The sequence below is a fragment of the Micromesistius poutassou genome (assembly GCF_964030765.1).
Source record: "Micromesistius poutassou genome assembly, chromosome: 3".
NCBI lineage: Eukaryota > Metazoa > Chordata > Actinopteri > Gadiformes > Gadidae > Micromesistius > Micromesistius poutassou.
Window position 1 is genome coordinate 21,435,130 of NC_140273.1, and position 18,937 is coordinate 21,454,066.

Genomic DNA, 18,937 nt, shown 5'->3' on the forward strand with positions numbered 1-18,937 from the left:
CTACTACTATTCATTGTAATTAGTATAAACTAACCACATACATGGGTGTAGGTGTGTAGTGTAGACACAAACCCTTGACCTGAATGTACTTTGTACCTCCTCTCTCCCACTACCCTTTCAAAACAAGTATGGACCGGAAGAGGCTGACGTACGAGAAAAGGAGAAAAAAGGTCAGAGTGGAGTGTCCTGGCCCCGAGAAAGAGAGCGGAGAAACAGACCATCAAAGACCTGATGTTGTTAAGATAATGCCCCGACCACAGAACCATGCGTCGCGTTTCATGGCACTCTTTGCTTTGGTTGTAGCCATCTGTGTGGTTCCTTTAACTGCTGACATATCCTCAAGTAAGTGTCGCACCTTTTAAATCACTGGTATTTTTCCTTCTGCGAACATCAGTAGCGACCAAATCCATCTCCCATTCCTCACACATGACGATCGACCCAACTTTGAAATGTCTCACAGTAATCGCTCAGGAATGTCATGTTTACAAAACCAAACAAACAATTACAAATAGTCTTCAATTATACATTGAAAGAGTGGCATTATTGGGCGCAGTAAGTGGAGAATGCTCAGTCTTACGTCTTCGAATTTCCCTCCAAAGGAATAGTTAATCTTCTTGGAAGCCCATTGATCTAGCATGTGACCACGGGTCCTTGTTTCACATGCCTGGTTATGGACAGTAGCTTTGTGCCTAGCCCGTAGCCTTAACTGATTATTTTCAGTTGTCTGGCTTTGATGATCTAGCTACTACATGCATCACCATCTGAGATCGATGAGGTACGTTCAGCTTTCTATATAGAAAAGCAGCCATTCAAAACGTGCCATTGGTTGCCTCTTTAATATAACAGACAAACCGGCAAACTAGCTGAACTTCGTTAAGAGAGACTGTGTCTATGTCTTTTGAAAACACAGTGGATTTACACTTTGGTGTGGTCTGACGACAATGGTTGGAAGTGGAGTTGTCCAGTTGTAAACTAACAGATGTCAATGTAACGGATTATCATTGTGTGGATGTCTCTCCATGTATTCAGCTTCTCTCCCACATCGTAAATCAATGTCGCTGAAAATGGATGAGGCATACCTCAAGGTCAACAATGAGTTGGAGACCAAATTGGTGGTGTCCTGGATGTCTAACCACTGTTATCAGGTAGGCTTATTCACTTACAACGCCCCACATAGGATTAAGAACAGATAATTACACATATATCGACAATTACATATTACTATTAATGCTGTCACGATGATCTTCATGTTGGTGTATTCATTGCCATTGTTGGTCTCTGTCAGTGCTTATACCAGACCTTGGGGCTGGTTCCTGCAGGTCCAGGCCCTGGCAAGTCCAGCTTTGTAGACTTCATAGTGGGTACGCAGCATGGCATCACCCTGCAGCTGAACAACTCCGATCTCAATGTGGAGCTCTGCAGGTAGGCTCAGTACATGTAGATACATGTCCACCAAGGTTTTTGTAATAAAATGCTCATAAAAGGTTATTTATTTAAATAATTGATATGACAATAACTAGAATAGCACATGTAACTTATTTCATTCAATTTTGGATTTGTATATTAATCAAAACAATTGTGTTAATTTACGATAACATTGAATTTGCTCAAAAGGGAGTTTTTAATGTCTGGGTACCATGATGTCTCTTCCTCAGGGTTCCATTCTTCTTTGGGGAGCACGGCAACTACTCCCTCTGGGTGAAGAACCTGAACAACTCGGTAGTGAACTGCTCCATGGTCACTCACTCAGACCCGGTTAACAGTTACCTGCGTATGTTTTGGCTATTTATTCCTCACATTCTCACTGCATTCTGCTGTCTGATTATGATATATATATACATATGACTTATTACAATTGATGTGACGCTGTATGACATTCATTTCATTTGATGTGAATTGACTAACTATAAATTTGGTGAAGTCTATATTCTGAAATCTGTTCTCTCCACAGCAATCTTGATAGCATTCATCGTGTTGGCTGGACTAAGCATGCTGTTGGCCATTGGAGGTGCAATAATAAAGTAATTAATTATCCATCTATTACTGTATTTAGTTGCATTACATTTTCTAACTTGTGGTGTTTTTATCTGTAAAAGTATTCCAACATGGGAAACTTTACATATGTGCCACATTTGAATGCATTTACCTCCATTGCAAAAATTCAGTTATGATTATTAAAATGTGTTGATGATTTTTTTAAACAAAAATCATGTACAAATAACCTATGTATTGAATTATTTTGATGTATCTCCGGTTGTCACTAAGAAGATATTCCCGAACCCCCTCGGTAATGCAGTAGTACTAGCCTATGTTAAGTAGACTATGTGGCCCCTCTCAGTACTGCATTAGTTCTAGTGTGCATTAGACACTGTGTTGCTGGTTGCATTGGCAAAGGAACTCATTGAATGATTTTTTCCCAGGTTAGATGTGGTCAGGGGTTTGCTTCACAGGCTGAGCAATTCCATGGAAACGGAGAGGCTCATCAACTCGGTGAGATGTCTGTGCTTGTCTTGTGGTTGGTGATTGGTTATTAGTGTACTTGCTTTGATTGGATGGCTGGTAGCCCAAAGGGAAAAGGAATTAAGGAATGACAACAAATTAATGAATGAAAATGATGCATTATTTTATACAGATGGTTTAAGTAGCACACAAACAGGGATTTGATGAAACGGTGAAGGGACATTTCTGTAAATTTGCCATTGTTCACTGGCTAACTTACATATTTCTTCACACATGACTCAGATGAAAAAAGTGCATGACACGCATGACTAAAGGCTTTAAACGGCTTCATCATGCATTTCCATATGCAAATGCAGCCCCAGGGTCTTGCATCTCATGTGAATCGTGTTCCCTCTCCAGGAGCTGGGAACACCAAGCAGGCTGGTGGAGTCGATCAACGACAACATCCTGCCTGCACCTAGTGTCCTCAGCAGAAGGCTACGATCTCTGGACACATTCAGAGGGTACCCCCGTCTACCACGTGCAAAAGAACATGCCAATGATGATTGCCATTATTGTTTAACATCACGTGATGATGGTTATGATCTGCTGACATTGTGCTGGTGTATTATTATTATTATTATTATTAATGTTATCATCTTTCTAGATGTATGTAACTTATGAACTATATAATAATAATAGCATAATGGTATAATAATAATATGTAAGTTGTATTTGTAGCTACTCCACCTAACATTTTTCCCCAAAATTATTTACATTATGTAAATATCAATCCATCTATAAAGAATAAAACGCGACAGCGAAATAAACCCCAGGATTTGTCCCACATATTTTGGCCTGTTCAAATTGTGATTTTCTGGCCTGTTTTTCCACCAACACCGGAGCTTTAGTGAGCATAAGACGTACTGCAGTAGTTTAAGCATGGTTTGTGTCTTAGTTTGCGTATGCATCTTCACATTCCGAGCCAAATGCTGTTTAGCAACGCTGTGTTGTATCTGCCCACCCAGGATGTCCCTGGTCGTCATGGTGTTTGTGAACTACGGCGGAGGGAGATACTGGTTCTTCAAACACGAGAGCTGGAATGGCAAGTTATTGTTGAACTGACTAGCTTCATACTCACTCAGTATCTGTCCTTTCACTTTGATGCATTGAGTTTATATTTTTTCACTACAGGTCTGACTGTTGCTGATCTGGTGTTTCCATGGTAAGCTTATACATATTCAGGTCATTTTCTGCTTTTCTGAAAGATGATGAAAAGCAAAATGTTGTCCTTCTAAATCTTTTGTCCATTTTTAACTCTCTTTTTTTTTTTGGCACTAGGTTTGTGTTTATAATGGGGACGTCCGTAGCCTTGTCCATCAACTCCCTGCTCCGTTCAGGCTGGTCTCGCTGTTCTCTGCTGTTGAAAGCTCTTTGGAGGAGCCTGCAGCTTTTCCTCATAGGAGTCCTTATCATCAACCCCAACTACTGCCTGGGCCCCTGTAAGCACACACAGCACACACACAGACCCAGACACATGAGCCTCATCAGGACACTGCTCCCTTGTGGTTTGAAAGAGTTACTACCCGTTTTTGAATTACAGATGCATTTTTAGCACTATTGACTGATAAACTAGTCTAGTGGCTTTGTTATGGTTGTTATTGTTATTTAACTGCTTTTCTCTTTCTTTCGCTTCATACTGGTTAGAACAATTATGTTGTTGGATCAAGGATCTGTAAGGGCATAATTGGCAATTGACAGCGAACTCTTAACAGCACTAGTAAACCGTAAAAAACACTTTGTAGACTATGATGATAATTCAATTCTGAAGCTTTGTCTACTTGCGGGAATCACTTCCTCTTCGGTAGAATATCTCTATCGAAACCGGAAACAAGACGATACTCACACACCTCACTTTTTATGAACCATCTTCCCCCAGAAGTTCTGCTATAACATATGAAGGCTGGATCCAAGATTACAAATAAACAAACTATATATTTTCAGATTTTTTTAACAAGTATCCACTATTAATATTATATCGATAATAATATTTGTATGAATATTATTTGTATAAGTACAATTAGTCATAAGATAACCGGGCCTAGTAGGCCTATACATTTTAAATTAAGAGGTATGGCTCATGATTAAGTTTTTTATCTCAATAGAGATTGAGTAGACACTCCCCATACTACCACTACACATAGAACATGGATCGTTAGAACATACTACCTTCGAAAGCGTGCTTGTATATTCACTGAATTAATTAATTTAAAATCCCCTTCCAGCCCATACAAAGTGTGCCCTTATAAGTTATAACCCCTTCAACCTGTGTGCTTGCTTCCCCTGCAGTGTCCTGGGATGGCCTGCGGATCCCAGGGGTTCTGCAGCGGCTAGCCGTTGCCTACCTCCTGGTAGCCATGCTGGACTTACTGGTGGCCAGAGTTCACACCGACAATGTCCTTGTGGTCAGTCATAACTGCTGCTCATACCCTGTTTTTTTTACTGATGATTAAAACGACATCAATGTGGGTTTCACACTGGTTTTGCCAGTATTCCCAGACACACATTATTCCCCACGTTATTCAGGGTCTCACCATAGTTATTATTTTTGTTGACTTCTTATGAGCCTCTCTTGGTGCATGTGTTCTTGGTACCTCCCTCAGGATGTTTGGTGGTATCCTGTTCGGGATATCTTGCTCTACTGGCCAGCCTGGATTTGCGTGTTCAGTTTGGAAGCAGTCTGGCTGTGCATCACCTTCCTTCTTCCTGTCCCTGGCTGCCCCACGTGAGTGGCCACTACTCATGTGTGTCGCTATCTAATGAATATAGGGTGTTTTTATTCACTATAGTATATATGTATGTCCATAGGGTTATTTTATAACATGCATCAGTGTTTTGTGTAATCATGCACCACTCAGTAGCTACCATCAAGTCTTTAAGTTTGCCTGCCTGTCTGTGTGTCTGTCTGTCTGTGTGCAGGGGGTATTTGGGTCCTGGTGGAATTGGGGACATGGGTCTGTACTCTAACTGCACTGGTGGGGCGGCTGGATACGTAGACCGCTTTCTGCTGGGGAACAACCACATCTACCAGAACCCCTCCTCACGGGTCAGGAACCGGCAGTCATAATACACATCATACAGAAGACGCCATCGCACTCTTTAAGGCATTAAGGCATGAGGGTTCCGTCTGGCTTATCTTTTGCATTAGTGAATACATTCTTTCACTTCTCAAGACTCAACTCTTAATAAGTTGTATCTAATGTATGAAAGAGAGTCAGATTAGGTCTTCATTTTTACCCTTTACCATTTTTTTTTTTTAATTTTAATTAATTCTTTTGTATTTTTCATGATGTTGCATAGAATGCTGCAAACCTTTAAATGGCAGGCTTGCTAGCCCTATCAATCCTACCATAACATTTTCATATGTATTCTAATAGCTACTTGGCAAAGCAAGTGACCAGAGACCACGTGTAAATGAGCTGCTTATTACAGCCAATTACAAACAGGATTTGAGGTGTGAACAGAATGTGCCCTTCATAAGGTTTCCATTTAGATTTCAAGTTAGCATTTTAGATCCATTTGGTCCTTTGAATGACTATTGACTTGACTTACGTTGTCATATATATGCATAATATTGAATTCGTGTAATGTAATGATGGCTTCTCTCATCTCATTCCAGGTGATATACCTGACCCACACCGCGTATGACCCTGAAGGTATTCTTGGTAGCATCAACACTGTCCTCATGGCCTTCTTGGGATTACAGGTGTGTAGTTTTAACCATGCGTTATGATGATCCTATTCATGAGTTCAGACTCATTGCGTGTTTTAAATTTTGTGTGTTTTTCCGGCGGGGTGGGTCTTACCAGGCAGGAAAAATCCTCTTGCATTATAAAGATCTGCACAGCAAGATAATAACCCGGTTCCTCATATGGGCTCTCATATTGGTAAGATTGTTATTATGATGCTCCTTCATTTGTTTAGATAAAGGATCACTGAGTCATATTCTCTAGTATTGTGTCTATTGACTTTGACAAGGTGGATAATCATTACTACGATTTTAACAAAGTACACACCTCTTGACTTTGTCCAACATTCTGCTGGTCTCCAACAGGGCATTTTATCAGCAGTCCTCACCAAGTGTTCCAGAAACCAAGGATTCATTCCTGTCAACAAGAACCTCTGGTAAGTGTGCCTTGTTTGTTCACTGGTTGTTTCAGTGACAGAGTCTGAGTTTGGCACAGTGAACCAGCTCTTATCATCATTTAGATTGCATTTGTCAGCAATTTAATCAGTGTGGCGATGTTTTGGTCACCAATGATGAATGTGGTTTAATATAAGACACATTACACACTTTCATGTACACTGTTAAATGTTGAGAGAAATTAAGACATTTAAGAAATGTGTTATTGCCTCGTCTCCAAGAACGTCTTCTACAACTTTAGTTTTTGTTTGTTCTTGACATAAAGCAAGTAGAGCGGACCTCTCTAGATTCATGATTTTACAATATGTGTCTGTGTGTCCATGGTAATGCAGGTCGCTTTCCTATGTCACCACACTGGCCTGCATGGCCTTTGTGGTGTTGCTGCTGGTCTACTACGTGGTGGATGTGAAGAGTTGGTGGAGCGGAGCACCCTTCCACTACCCCGGTAAGCTGCAGCCTCCCACCTCCACCTCCTAGTTTCTGCTGACCTTCTCCATCGTAGGGACGGAGCATGGAGGAGGCTGGATCATCATGTGATGTTGTCCGAGAGAACCTGTCCCACTATAAAAACGAATGGCCTCTTTCGTATTTAGTGTTTATTATCTATTAGCACAGTTGATGGTTTGATGTCATGTGACCCTGGAGATGATAGTAATAGCTGTATATATTGTTGTTCATGAATATACTACCTGAGAATGGGCTTAAGTCTCTTGTATCTGTGTACGGCCAACGTATACAACAAATACTCTTTTGTTCATTCATTATTCAAGGTATGTTTTTCAATTTGAGCTAATAGAGTCAATTTACAGCTCTGATTTAAATTGGGTCACAGTTTACAAAACACATTTCAAGAAAAACTTTGTCTTAATCTGTTCTTGCTAATGAATGATAATATTATTATGAGAAAGTCTTGAGGCCAGATCATATTAAATAAATCTCACATGACTCTTGTTTTGAGGCTGGTTTCAGGTATTTTAGTACTTGTTGAGTCTCGTCATTACCCTCACCTCACATATCCCGGCTGTGTGCTCCCGTCCAGGTATGAACTCCATCCTGGTCTACGTGGGCCATGAAGTATTTGAGGAGTACTTCCCCTTCCGCTGGCGCATGGCCAACAGCCAATCGCACGCCGAGCACCTAGCCCAGAACCTGGTGGCTACCTCCTGTTGGGTCTTCATCTCCTACCTTCTGTACAAGAAAAGAGTCTTCTGGAAGATTTAAAGATTTAAAGCCACACACAGACTTCTTCCTCAAAAATCAAAAATCGAATTTATTTTTATAAATTTCGCTGTTTGTATATAGAATCTATATATGTTATGTTTACTTTAGAGAAGAGTTAGACCAAGACTAAATGAAGATATGTTTCAATGACACTGGCCTATGTTGTGTGTGATCATCATGAAGTGGCAGACAAGTCCCTGTTGTACAGCAGCGGGAGCACTACATGTCATGGTGGTCAAATAGCCATTTCTGTTTTATATGTTAATGTCTAGAATTGTGTTTTTTCATTCCATTCATTGAAATTTGTTTTTTGCGAAATGAGCGTTAGCTTTTGTTCTTTTTTTTTATTACCATTTTTATATTTGGTATATAGGCATCATATTTTTCATACTTTTTACCACTGCACAAATAGAAATACTGGACCTTTTCATAATTTTGCCAAAGGCTATTATACTTCCAAATACAACATTTTAGTTTGTAATAGTGTGCCAATGGATTCACATGCTATCAATAATGCACACACTATACACATTCACTTGATTCTATAATGAATAATTAAATGATTTAGCTCATTCTGTACTGGCTACATGAAGATGCAAGTGGATGAGGTGTCATATCCCCCTGCACACACACTCACTATGTGTAGTGCTTTGAGTGACTTGCAAAAAAAGTGCTACATAAATGAAATACATTATTATAATTATTCAGAAATAAACAAATTTGTACCATTAAGAAATACATTAAATGTGCCTTTTAAGACAACTACTTGTATCATGTACTTTGAGTCTGAATGTTTATTTACTATCACCTCATGAGATGTAGAGCCAAGGAATATTTTCCCATGAATAAGTGGGTCACTTCTCAATGATCTGTTTTCTTATCTCTTGTCAAGCGCAATAGACATTCTCCATTATATTGGCCTCAGTTCATACTAATCTTTATCCCCAAGTTGCGCTTTCTAGCCCTCTGCTGTAGGGGATGTGTGGTTGGTTTATTGCTCAATAAGGCGTGGGAATCGAATTACAGTGTGCTACCTTGTGAAAGCAGCTCAGGCAGGTTATAAGGGTATCACAGAATCTCGCGATAGCTTTGGCCATTTTTCATTATTGTCTATTATGAGAGTTTTTTTGTTCTCGCGCGACATTCGAACTTTCCCACGCCTGTTGTTGTGGCGTCTACCCTCTGCCCGTCGCCCCCTCCCTCGCTTCTCACCCCGTCACACCTCCCGCTTCTCCCTTTTTCTCTCCCAGTCTGGTTCTTCTGTTGTCCGACTCGCCTCACTAAGGGGCTGGGGGAGGGATCTCGCGATTGTTGGACTTTTTTTGAGAGAGAGTTATTGGAAGATGGCGCCCGTTGTGACGGGGTAAGTGTTGAATTTCAGAACAAAAACGAATTTAAAATTGTTATAAAGTTGCACTTCTTGGTTTCGCCAAACGACTGCTCTTTGGTGGAGTGTTTGCAGAATGCCGTTTATAGTGGATCTCTTCGGCCGTGTTGTCTAAAGTGGCCTCTAACTCCATGCTACTTTGTCTGTGGCTCAGTGTCGGGCCACTTCTCTAAAACTCGCCACCCGAAGTAGTACAATCACTACCTCCTATTCCAACGGAGAAACACCAGGGGAATGGTTCATTTGAATTAACTCCAAACCCCGTTGTCACATGCTCCTCTTCGTTTTGAGTTACTTTGCATCCAGCGAAGACAATCGTGTCGGGAAAGTGTCGTTAAACATAAACTTAAATCAGACCAGTGGCAGCGCTACGCTGGGTTTTCCATTCCCAGTGTCACTGACTGTCTTCTCCGCTATGCAGTCACGTAACATCAAGACCCCAGCTCCACCGAGGGTTTCACACAAGTTGAATCTGTGCCACGAGAAGATTGACTCCACAATGTTGAACAAGTTCATATTTTGTTTTGCAGGAAGTTTGGTGAGCGACCTCAACCTCAGCGTTTGACAAGGTAAACCACGAACCAGAGCTGCGCTGCAGACGATGCTGGAGAAGGCTTTGAGAAAACACGTGCAATGTGGTTTCCGATGCTTATACGCTGTTTACTGCGTTTTACATGTCAACCTCTTTTCTCCCCAGGGAGGCTATGAGGAACTACTTAAAAGACAAAGACGATCAAACGGTCCTCATTCTACACGCAAAGGTTGCACAGAAGTCCTACGGGAATGAAAAAAGGTTGGTGTATTACAGACTGTATTACAGTCTGTATATACGCTGTTTAAGTAAAGCGTGGTTGACTGAGCGAGTGAGTTCATTTGGCCAAAGTGGTGTGATTGTGGAAATCTCGTCTAGCACACCTACTAATAATCATAATAATAGTGTTGTTGCCGTTGTGTTTACCTTTCCAATCGCTCACTCGTCACAGGTTTTTTTGCCCTCCGCCATGTGTGTATCTGATGGGGAGTGGCTGGCAGAAGAAGCTGGAGAGTATGGAGAGGGAAGGGTGCACGGAACAAGAGGCCCAGCCCTGCGCCTTTATTGGAATAGGCAACAGCGAACAGGAGATGCAACAACTCAATCTTGAGGGCAAGGTTGGCATATATTAACTATAAACACTCCCCTATAATAATTGATCCTAGTTTCCTCTTCATATTGACTTCCTTAGGCTCTGGTAACTTATGTGGAATACACATTTTGTTGTAAGAACATCTGGAGAGCTGTACATTGGATACAGTCGTTTAAATTGTAACATATTGCTGGGAAAATTGACCCGTTTATGAAAAACAACAACTTGATTTGCTATATTGACTGAGTATTTTTAAGCATCAATAATTTGCAACCCCTGTCCTCTCTCAACGATTAAACAGTCGAGAGAGCCACTCATGTTTCTTGCACCTCCCTTCACTTCCTCGCAGCACTTCTGCACTGCTAAGACGCTGTACATCAGCGACTCGGACAAGCGCAAACACTTCATGCTGTCGGTGCAGATGTTCTACGGGAACAGTGCTGACATTGGAGTCTTCCTCAGCAAGCGCATCAAGGTCATCTCCAAGCCCTCCAAGAAGAAGCAGTCTCTGAAGAACGCTGACTGTAAGTGGAGAACAACATGTGCGTGTCCACACACACTCTCACACACACACACACACACACACACACACACACACACACACACACACACACACACACACACACACACACACACACACACACACACACACACACACACACACACACACAGTTTTATGAGTGTGTTTTGGTGGGGTCTCTTTGTCTCCAGTGTGTTGGTGACGGTCTCTCCAGTGTGTGTTGGTGACGGTCTCTCCAATGTGTGATGATGACGGTCTCTCCAGTGTGTGGGGGTGATGATCTCTCTAGTGTGTGTGTGTGGGTGATGGTCTCTCCAGTGTCTGTGGGTGATGGTCTCTCCAGTGTGTGACGGTCTCTCCAGTGTGTGATGATGACGGTCTCTCCAGTGTGTGTGTTGGTGACGGTCTCTCCAGTGTGTGTTGTGACTGTCTCTCCAGTGTGTGTTGGTGACGGTCTCTCCAGTGTGTGTGTGGGTGATGGTCTCTCCAGTTTGTGTGTGGGTGATGGTCTCTCCAGTGCATTCTGTGTATGGGAGGTCTCCAGTGTGTAGTGTGTGTTGGCGACCGTCTTGCCGGGGCTTATAAGGGGTGGTCTCTCTGTTGCCATTGTTTGGTGTGTCTTGGTGATGGTCTCTCTCTCTCCGGTGTGTAGTGTGTGTTGGTGGTGGTCTCTCCAGTGTGTGATGATGATGGTCTCTCCAGTTTGTGTGTGGGTGATGGTCTCTCCAGTTTGTGTGTGGGTGACGGTCTCTCCAGTGTGTGTGTGTGGGTGACGGTCTCTCCAGTGTGTGATGATGACAGTCTCTCCAGTGTGTAGTGTGTGTTGGTGACGGTCTCTCCAGTGTGTGTTGGTGGTGGTCTCTCTGTGTGTAGTGTGTGATGATGACGGTCTCTCTAGTGTGTGTGATGATGATGACGGTCTCTCCAGTGTGTGTGTGTGTGTGTGATGATGACGTTCTCTCCAGTGTGTGTGTGTGGGTGACAGTTTCTCCAGTGCATTCTGTGTATGGGAGGTCTCCAGTGTGTAGTGTGTGTTGGTGACTGTCTTTCTGATGACTATAAGGGATGTTCTCTCTGTCTCAAGTGTGTAGTTTGTGTAGGTGATGGTCTCTCTGTCTCCAGTGTGTAGTGTGTGTTGTGACTGTCTCTCCAGTGTGTGTTGTGACTGTCTCTCCAGTGTGTGTTGGTGACCGTCTCTCCAGTGTGTGTGTGTTGGTATTTGTTTCTTCAGTGTGTGTAAATAGTATGTGTTGATGAAGTCTCCAGTGTGTGTGTGTGGGGATGATCGTCTCTCTGTCTCCAATGTAGATATTGTGTGTGTTTTAGGGATACTTGAGTGTGTAGTGTGTGAGAGAGAGATAAGATTAGATACAACTTGTGTGAATTGTCCGTTCACACAAGACTGTCTTGCATCACATGCTCCTACAATCATCAACAACATCAAAGAATATCTTTGACGAACCACATCTGATATGACAGAATATCTGACATAAATACATCTGTTGTCATCCACACATATACACATACACATGTCCTTTGATCACAGTCTGTGTGTGTGGGTGGTTGCATAGTCAATGTGAGAGTGTGTGATCACAGTGTGTTTGTTTGGTGATAGCCTCTTTAGTGACTGATGGTCTATGTGCATGTGTAGATGACCGTCTCCACTAGTGTTCTGTGTGTGTGTGTGTGTGTGTGTGTGTGTGTGTGTGTGTGTGGGTTGATGGTCCCTCTGTCTCCCCAGTGTGTATAGCTTCGGGGACCAAGGTGGCGCTGTTCAACCGCCTGCGCTCCCAGACGGTCAGCACCAGGTACCTGCACGTGGAGGGGGGCAACTTCCACGCCAGCTCCCAGCAGTGGGGGGCCTTCTACATCCACCTCTGTACGTCGCTCCTCCAGGCCTATTCACCTACTCTCCTCTCCTCTGCAGCCCTCCTCTTTGTTCATGTGTTGATCTTTATAAATGCTGCTTCAGATGGATAATGTGTCAATTTAGTAGTAACTTTATATAATAAGTCCTGATGTGATGTAGATTACCCAAATCGCCAACATGAATCTGAGCTTGGAGGGACTTCGAACATACTTCTATATTTCTAATCAAGATCTTGGGTGCAGGATAGTGTTCTTGTGTTTGACCGAAGGCTTCTAGTTCTGGGTTCGATCCTAATTGTCCGTAGAACATCTCTGCTCTCTGCTCCTCTCTGTTCCTTGATGACATGCATCTGTGTTCACTGTCAGCTCGATCAAAGCCAAATAACTGAATGGTAAACAAAAGCGTGGATATGTATGTGCTTTTGTGCAGTGGATGACGAGGAGTCTGAAGGGGAGGAGTTTGCGGTTCGGGATGGCTACATCCACTACGGTCAGACGGTCAAACTGGTGTGCTCTGTGACTGGCATGGCGCTGCCTAGACTGGTATGTAGGTGTAGGTGTGCGTGTGTGTGTCGATGTTCGGTGGGAGTTCGGGGGAATACAGGGTACACTGTGTGTACAATCGTGTCTTGCAACAGTGTGTGTTCATAGTGACTAACGCATCAGCGACACGTGGATGCTGTTGATCGCGTCCCGAGGGGAACATTCAGGGTGTGTGTGCTCTTGGGTATCTGCGTTCTACCTAGTGTCTGATTCCCCACGGCCCTCCCCTGCAATCAGGTCATCCGTAAAGTGGACAAACAAACGGCCCTAATGGACGCCGACGACCCCGTGTCCCAGCTCCACAAGTGTGCCTTCTATCTGAAAGACACGGACAGGATGTACCTCTGCCTCTCCCAGGAGCGGATCATCCAGTTCCAGGTACGTGCGTGCACACACACAACCAAAAGGCCCCCAGGCTGGCCGTATTTCTCCAAAGCGTTTTAATTGAATGTGTTTCTGGCATGGTGGTCGCTAAAGCTGCTGTGCATCAAACGTTTTGCTCGACGTTGAGAGCATAGTCTAAACAACGTGAGAATACAAAGAAAATGTATCCCAGATCACGTCATCGATTCCTTATTGTAACCCTTATTGTAATGTTGTCCTTTGGAGGGGTGGCAGGTAATCTTGGCTAGTGGGCAGAGTAAACACACAGCTAGGTTTGTTCTGGCACGGCCTACTGTTGCCCTTTTTTGTTTTTACTTTTACTTCATCCAAATGCTCAAGTGTTGGCTCTTTTTAGGCTGAAGTGTGACTTGATGAATATATTTAGTGTATTGATTCTTCCAACAATGCTGTTTTAATTACTAGGGTTAAATTTATTCTTAAAAAGTCACTATTTAACCTTTCTATTGCAGCTATTTATTTGTTTAAAATGATCAGAACTAGGACATTGCCAAAATTAATCAGTTTAGGGAATTGTTCTCTATGTTTAGATCGTTTTACTCTTGTCCACTTTTGCAGAAGGGTATTCTCAATGGTAACGTTTTACTAAATAACCTTGTAACAATCCTTTTCATGAACGAGTTGCAACTCATCCATCATACAAACCTTTTGTCTTACACCTCCCCCAAATGTGTCCCACTTATAAAACCTCTGAATTGTTCCCATATTCTATATATAGGAACTACATTGTCCGCATTCGTCTAGTTTATATTTAACCTCTGTGTGCAGGCCACGCCCTGTCCCAAAGAGTCCAACAAAGAGATGATCAACGACGGAGCGTCCTGGACCATCATCAGCACAGACAAGGCCGAGTACACCTTCTACGAGGGCATGGGCCCCGTGCCCAAGCCCGTCACCCCCGTCCCCGTGGTGGACAGCCTGCAGGTACAACCATGGTAGCCACAGCACAGACCCACATGCTCTGTACTACCAGCCTGTTGCTTTGAGTACTTATTATTTTCTTTATGTTCGTTTCCAAACCCTCTCGTTCTGAGCTGGGACCTAAAGTCACCAACCTTAGATTCAGTTATTATTGTTTTTTTGATAGGGAAACCATAGACCATAAGTCCTTTTTACCTTGAATTTAACGTGGCCATTGGGCTCCCTAAATGACTGACTGTGTTATTCCCCAGATTGCGTTATAGCGAGAATCATTTTGTCATTATTACATCAACGTTCATATTTATTTGGTTTCAATTCCGGCGTTTGCAGAAGCAACCACATTCACGCAGAGCAGCAGTTATTAAAGGAAGTACGACAGAGCTAAATTTAAATAAGTATGGACATAAATAAAACAATTTCAAAAGTACAACTGACTCGTAAACTCACGTTATGCTCATATTTTGCACTGTGCAGCAAAATTGGGGTCCAAGCAAGTGCTGTGTTATTTTGGAGGATGTGTAATAGTGATGTGTGTTATAGCAGAGGTAAAGACTTAAGTGATGCTGTGGGATTCGGATTGATACCAGTCCAGCTCTCGACATAAATGCAGAACGATTTCAAGACGGAGGATATAATTTAAATGTGGCATCAGATGGACCTCTATACATAACAAGCATGCTGTTAGCATGCATTGGGAGCTATTGCCTGGTTTCCTGGCAACGTCAATCCAACATTCTGGCTACACCTAATTAGTCTGATTGTGGGAGTGCCTTGTGCACAAAAGCAAAAACTTATAATTATAATTTATAATTTAATAATTTGTAATTTAATTTTTAGGACAGGGGCAATGCACAATAAAACATTAATCTTGCACAACAAGAAAATATGCATTGTGCCAGGTTTTAGCAGATTGCTATTTTCCACCTGCAGTCCCTGGGCAGGTTGATGGTATAGTGCACAAAACATAACAGTTCAAGTAAAATTACAATAAAATTATCAAGTTTACAGGTATTAACAGTAAATTAACAGACTCCTAGGATTCAAAACTAGGCTGCTGCCTCTCACCACACACACACACACACACACACACACAATTTATAGATGTGTACACTCCTGTCCTGACAGTAACCAACGCTTAACAAGATGTGAGAAGGTGTGGGGACTTCTACATGAGATTATATCTGTTGGTAGAGTATTCCATTGAGTCATGGCTATACAGGAGAAGGATGACTTTCCAAATACAGTTTTGCGTTGGGGTACACTACACTCGCCCCTTGTTACAGATCTAGTTGTTCTTGATGACTTCTCAGAGCAGAGTGTAACATATTTTTTTTTTCAACAGCATTATGAATATTTTTTTAAAGCAAGCAAACATTTGCATGCTTGATCAGGTTATCAAAGTTTAAAATGTCATATTTGTTTAGTATGTGGCAGTGATGGTAACGACGTGGCTTTTTATCATGGATTTTGAGGGCACTTGAAAGGCAGTTGTATAGGTTGAGTGGTATGGGTTCAGTGGTAGGGGTTCAGTGGTATGGGTTGAGTGGTAGGGGTTCAGTGGTATGGGTTGAGTGGTATACAGTAGGTTGAGTGGTCTGGGTTCTCTTTAGATAGTGAGCGGGACTAGGTCACACCTGGGGTCTAGTTTTCCTCTAACACACCGTTCCCTGCAACCCTGGTCTAGTTGAACGGAGGCGGAGATGTCGCCATGCTGGAGCTGACGGGACAGAACTTCACTCCTGACCTCCGAGTGTGGTTTGGAGATGTGGAGGCAGACACCATGTACAGGTGTGTGTGTGTGTGTGTGTGTGTGTGTGTGTGTGTGTGTGTGTGTGTGTGTGTGTGTGTGTGTGTGTGTGTGTGTGTGTGTGTGTGTGTGTGTGTGTGTGTGTGTGTGTGTGTGTGTGTGTGTGTGTGTGTGTGACAAAAGTGAGAGATTTTTTTTTTTTTTTTCACCTTTCTTGCATTTCTTGCATGTTGAAATGATTGTCATACTATAATGTGTTACGATTGTTCTTTCAGGCAAGTGATTAGTCAATCCGAGAACGGCTCTGTCAATCCTCTGAATTTTTGATCTTATTGAAGTTGTCGAATCAGTGAATGCACTGTGTACCACAATGCAATAAAATACAAAGGCAAGGCACAATAAGGCAATATATATATATATATCTTTGTTAAATGTGCATATGCTAAGGCTACAGGGATCTAGGTTAATTACACAGATGTTACACAGGTAACTAAAGACGCAATCTCTGGTATGAGTCAGTGTGAAGTGGTGTATGTACTGCTAAGGACATGCTCAGGCAGCCGCACTCCTCTATTGAGCCATTGTTTGGTCCAAATTTTTAGGCGAATTACAAAGTATCCTTTCCTAAACAATAGCCTGACAAAAATGTTATCAAACCATAGCAGTCTCATGTTTTGAAATGTTCCCAATTGATTAAGGTAGATGTGTAGAAGTGTATCCCGCTGCACGAAAGTAAAAAAGCATGTTCGGTACTGTGTGGGCAGGGGAGCTCCGGTGTGGTTGTGACGCACAAAGCATCGTAATTCAAACATTAAACGTATTGGCACCAAAGTAAACTATCATATCAGCTATCATTAAACTATCAATTAAAAAGCAATATGACCAAACAACCCGACCAATCCCCGTCCTCCGTGCCCCCCCCCCCCAGGTGCGGCGAGAGCGTGCTGTGCGTGGTGCCGGACATCTCGGCCTTCCGCGAGGGCTGGCGCTGGGTGCGGCAGCCCGTGCAGGTGCCGGTCACGCTGGTGCGCAACGACGGCATCATCTACGCCACGGCGCTCACCTTCACCTACACACCGGAGCCGGGCCCCCGGCCCCACTGCAGCGCGGCGGGGGCCATCCTGCGCACCCACAGCACCTCCTCCTCCTCGCCGCTCTCCTCCTCCTCCCCCTCCTCCTCCTCCTCGCTGGGGGGGGGCGTGGGCGAGGCCCAGCAGGGGGCGTACCCCACCAGCGACTCTGCCGCCAGCATGGCGTCGGCCATGTCCGTGCTGTCATAGTAGTTGGTGTGTGTGTGTGTGTGTGTGTGTGTGTGTGTGTGTGTGTGTGTGTGTGTGTGTGTGTGTGTGTGTGTGTGTGTGTGTGTGTGTGTGTGTGTGTGTGTGTGTGTGTGTGTGTGTGTGTGCGTTTCCCAAAGGAGGCGCATGGACCCCGGGCAGAAGAGCACGCCAAGCCACGAACTGAATCAAGAGAGCAACTGTCCTCCGTGGAAATGGACACAATGCTCTTTTTTTCTCTTTTTAAAGACACAGACTTTGGGTGGTGTGGAGAGGTGGGGTGTAATACCTTTTTTTTTTTTTTTTCACTCCCCTCCCCTCACTCCTCTTTAGCCCCCTCTTGTGGACTGTTGTGGATTGAGAATGAGTCCCAGTCTGAGGACCCGAGGACCGTACGGTATAAACCTACAGCGGGGATGCACACGACTCACCCCCCCCCCCCCCCCCCCCCCCCCCCCCGCCACCAGACAGTCACTGCAGCCTTCCATGTCAAAGAACTCTTGTTTGTTTTTGTAGCTGTGGTTTTGTAGGAGGTCTTCCCCATGCTTACTTTATACTCGTGTCAAGTGTGTCTTTGGTTTTTGTACTGGAGAACTTGGTGTACGGGAGCACGGGAGCGGCTGTGGGGCTGGGGGAACTCATTGGGAGGGTTTTTCTTATGGTAACATAGTTTTTACGGACCAAGGAATATTATATTATTTTATTCGTATTATATTTTATAAGCTTTAGTTGAGGTACATTTTCACTTTTTTTTTTTTTTTTTTTTCTTTTTTTTTTTTTGTGTATGTTATCGCATTAAGTTCACATTTGTTACCAAAACCGATAACTCTTTGGCCGGCTAACTTTAGAGAGATGGTGGAGAAGGGGGACCCTTGTGGTTTGCTTCTTATGTTTATTCGAGCTGGAAACTCAATCCTAGCAGCCATTTCAATAACTTTCAAACAACGTAAACAAAGTAAAATACTCTTTAGGAAGAAACGGTAGAGCTAGCCAAATCTGTGCTCCAAGACATCTTGCTTCCTTAAATCTTCCACAACGCTGGCCCTTTCGGATCAGGTGTGTGTGTGTGTGTGTGTGTGTGTGTGTGTGTGTGTGTGTGTGTGTGTGTGTGTGTGTGTGTGTGTGTGTGTGTGTGTGTGTGTGTGTGTGTGTGTGTGTGTGTGTGTGTGTGTGTGTGTGTGCAGAACGTTAACTTCTAATGCACTAGTAGTGTGCTCCCACATGAGGCCTTTGATTTCCAATTAGTCAGATTTTAATTTTTCAGAATGCTCCAACTTAAAGTT

The 18,937-nt window shown here is 43.3% G+C and overlaps 2 protein-coding genes across 3 annotated transcripts; both read left to right on the forward strand.

The window, feature by feature from the left end:
• Window positions 1-26: 26 nt before the first annotated feature.
• On the forward strand, window positions 27-8,621 carry hgsnat (heparan-alpha-glucosaminide N-acetyltransferase). The gene is made up of 18 exons (XM_084465462.1): window positions 27-342; window positions 1,030-1,145; window positions 1,286-1,422; window positions 1,656-1,771; window positions 1,952-2,021; window positions 2,421-2,490; window positions 2,860-2,963; window positions 3,468-3,544; window positions 3,634-3,664; window positions 3,781-3,941; window positions 4,789-4,904; window positions 5,103-5,224; window positions 5,419-5,545; window positions 6,119-6,205; window positions 6,309-6,386; window positions 6,554-6,624; window positions 6,976-7,088; window positions 7,683-8,621. Exons 1-18 carry the CDS (start codon window positions 84-86, stop codon window positions 7,862-7,864), a joined length of 2,037 nt encoding a protein of 678 aa, XP_084321588.1. The 5' UTR covers window positions 27-83; the 3' UTR covers window positions 7,865-8,621.
• Window positions 8,622-9,135: 514 nt separating this feature from the next.
• Window positions 9,136-18,044, forward strand: LOC311340694 (recombining binding protein suppressor of hairless). Of its 2 annotated transcripts, none has more exons than XM_084465569.1 (11): window positions 9,136-9,227; window positions 9,782-9,820; window positions 9,949-10,044; window positions 10,235-10,400; window positions 10,725-10,917; window positions 12,637-12,774; window positions 13,195-13,307; window positions 13,545-13,685; window positions 14,478-14,633; window positions 16,315-16,418; window positions 17,306-18,044. In XM_084465569.1, the coding sequence occupies exons 1-11, from the start codon at window positions 9,208-9,210 to the stop codon at window positions 17,655-17,657; spliced, it is 1,518 nt and encodes a 505-aa protein (XP_084321695.1). In that variant the 5' UTR covers window positions 9,136-9,207; the 3' UTR covers window positions 17,658-18,044. The 2 variants fall into 2 exon arrangements, with proteins under 2 accessions (XP_084321695.1, XP_084321696.1); XM_084465570.1 differs by having other exon boundaries at window positions 10,725-10,899.
• The last annotated feature ends 893 nt before the right edge of the window (window positions 18,045-18,937 follow it).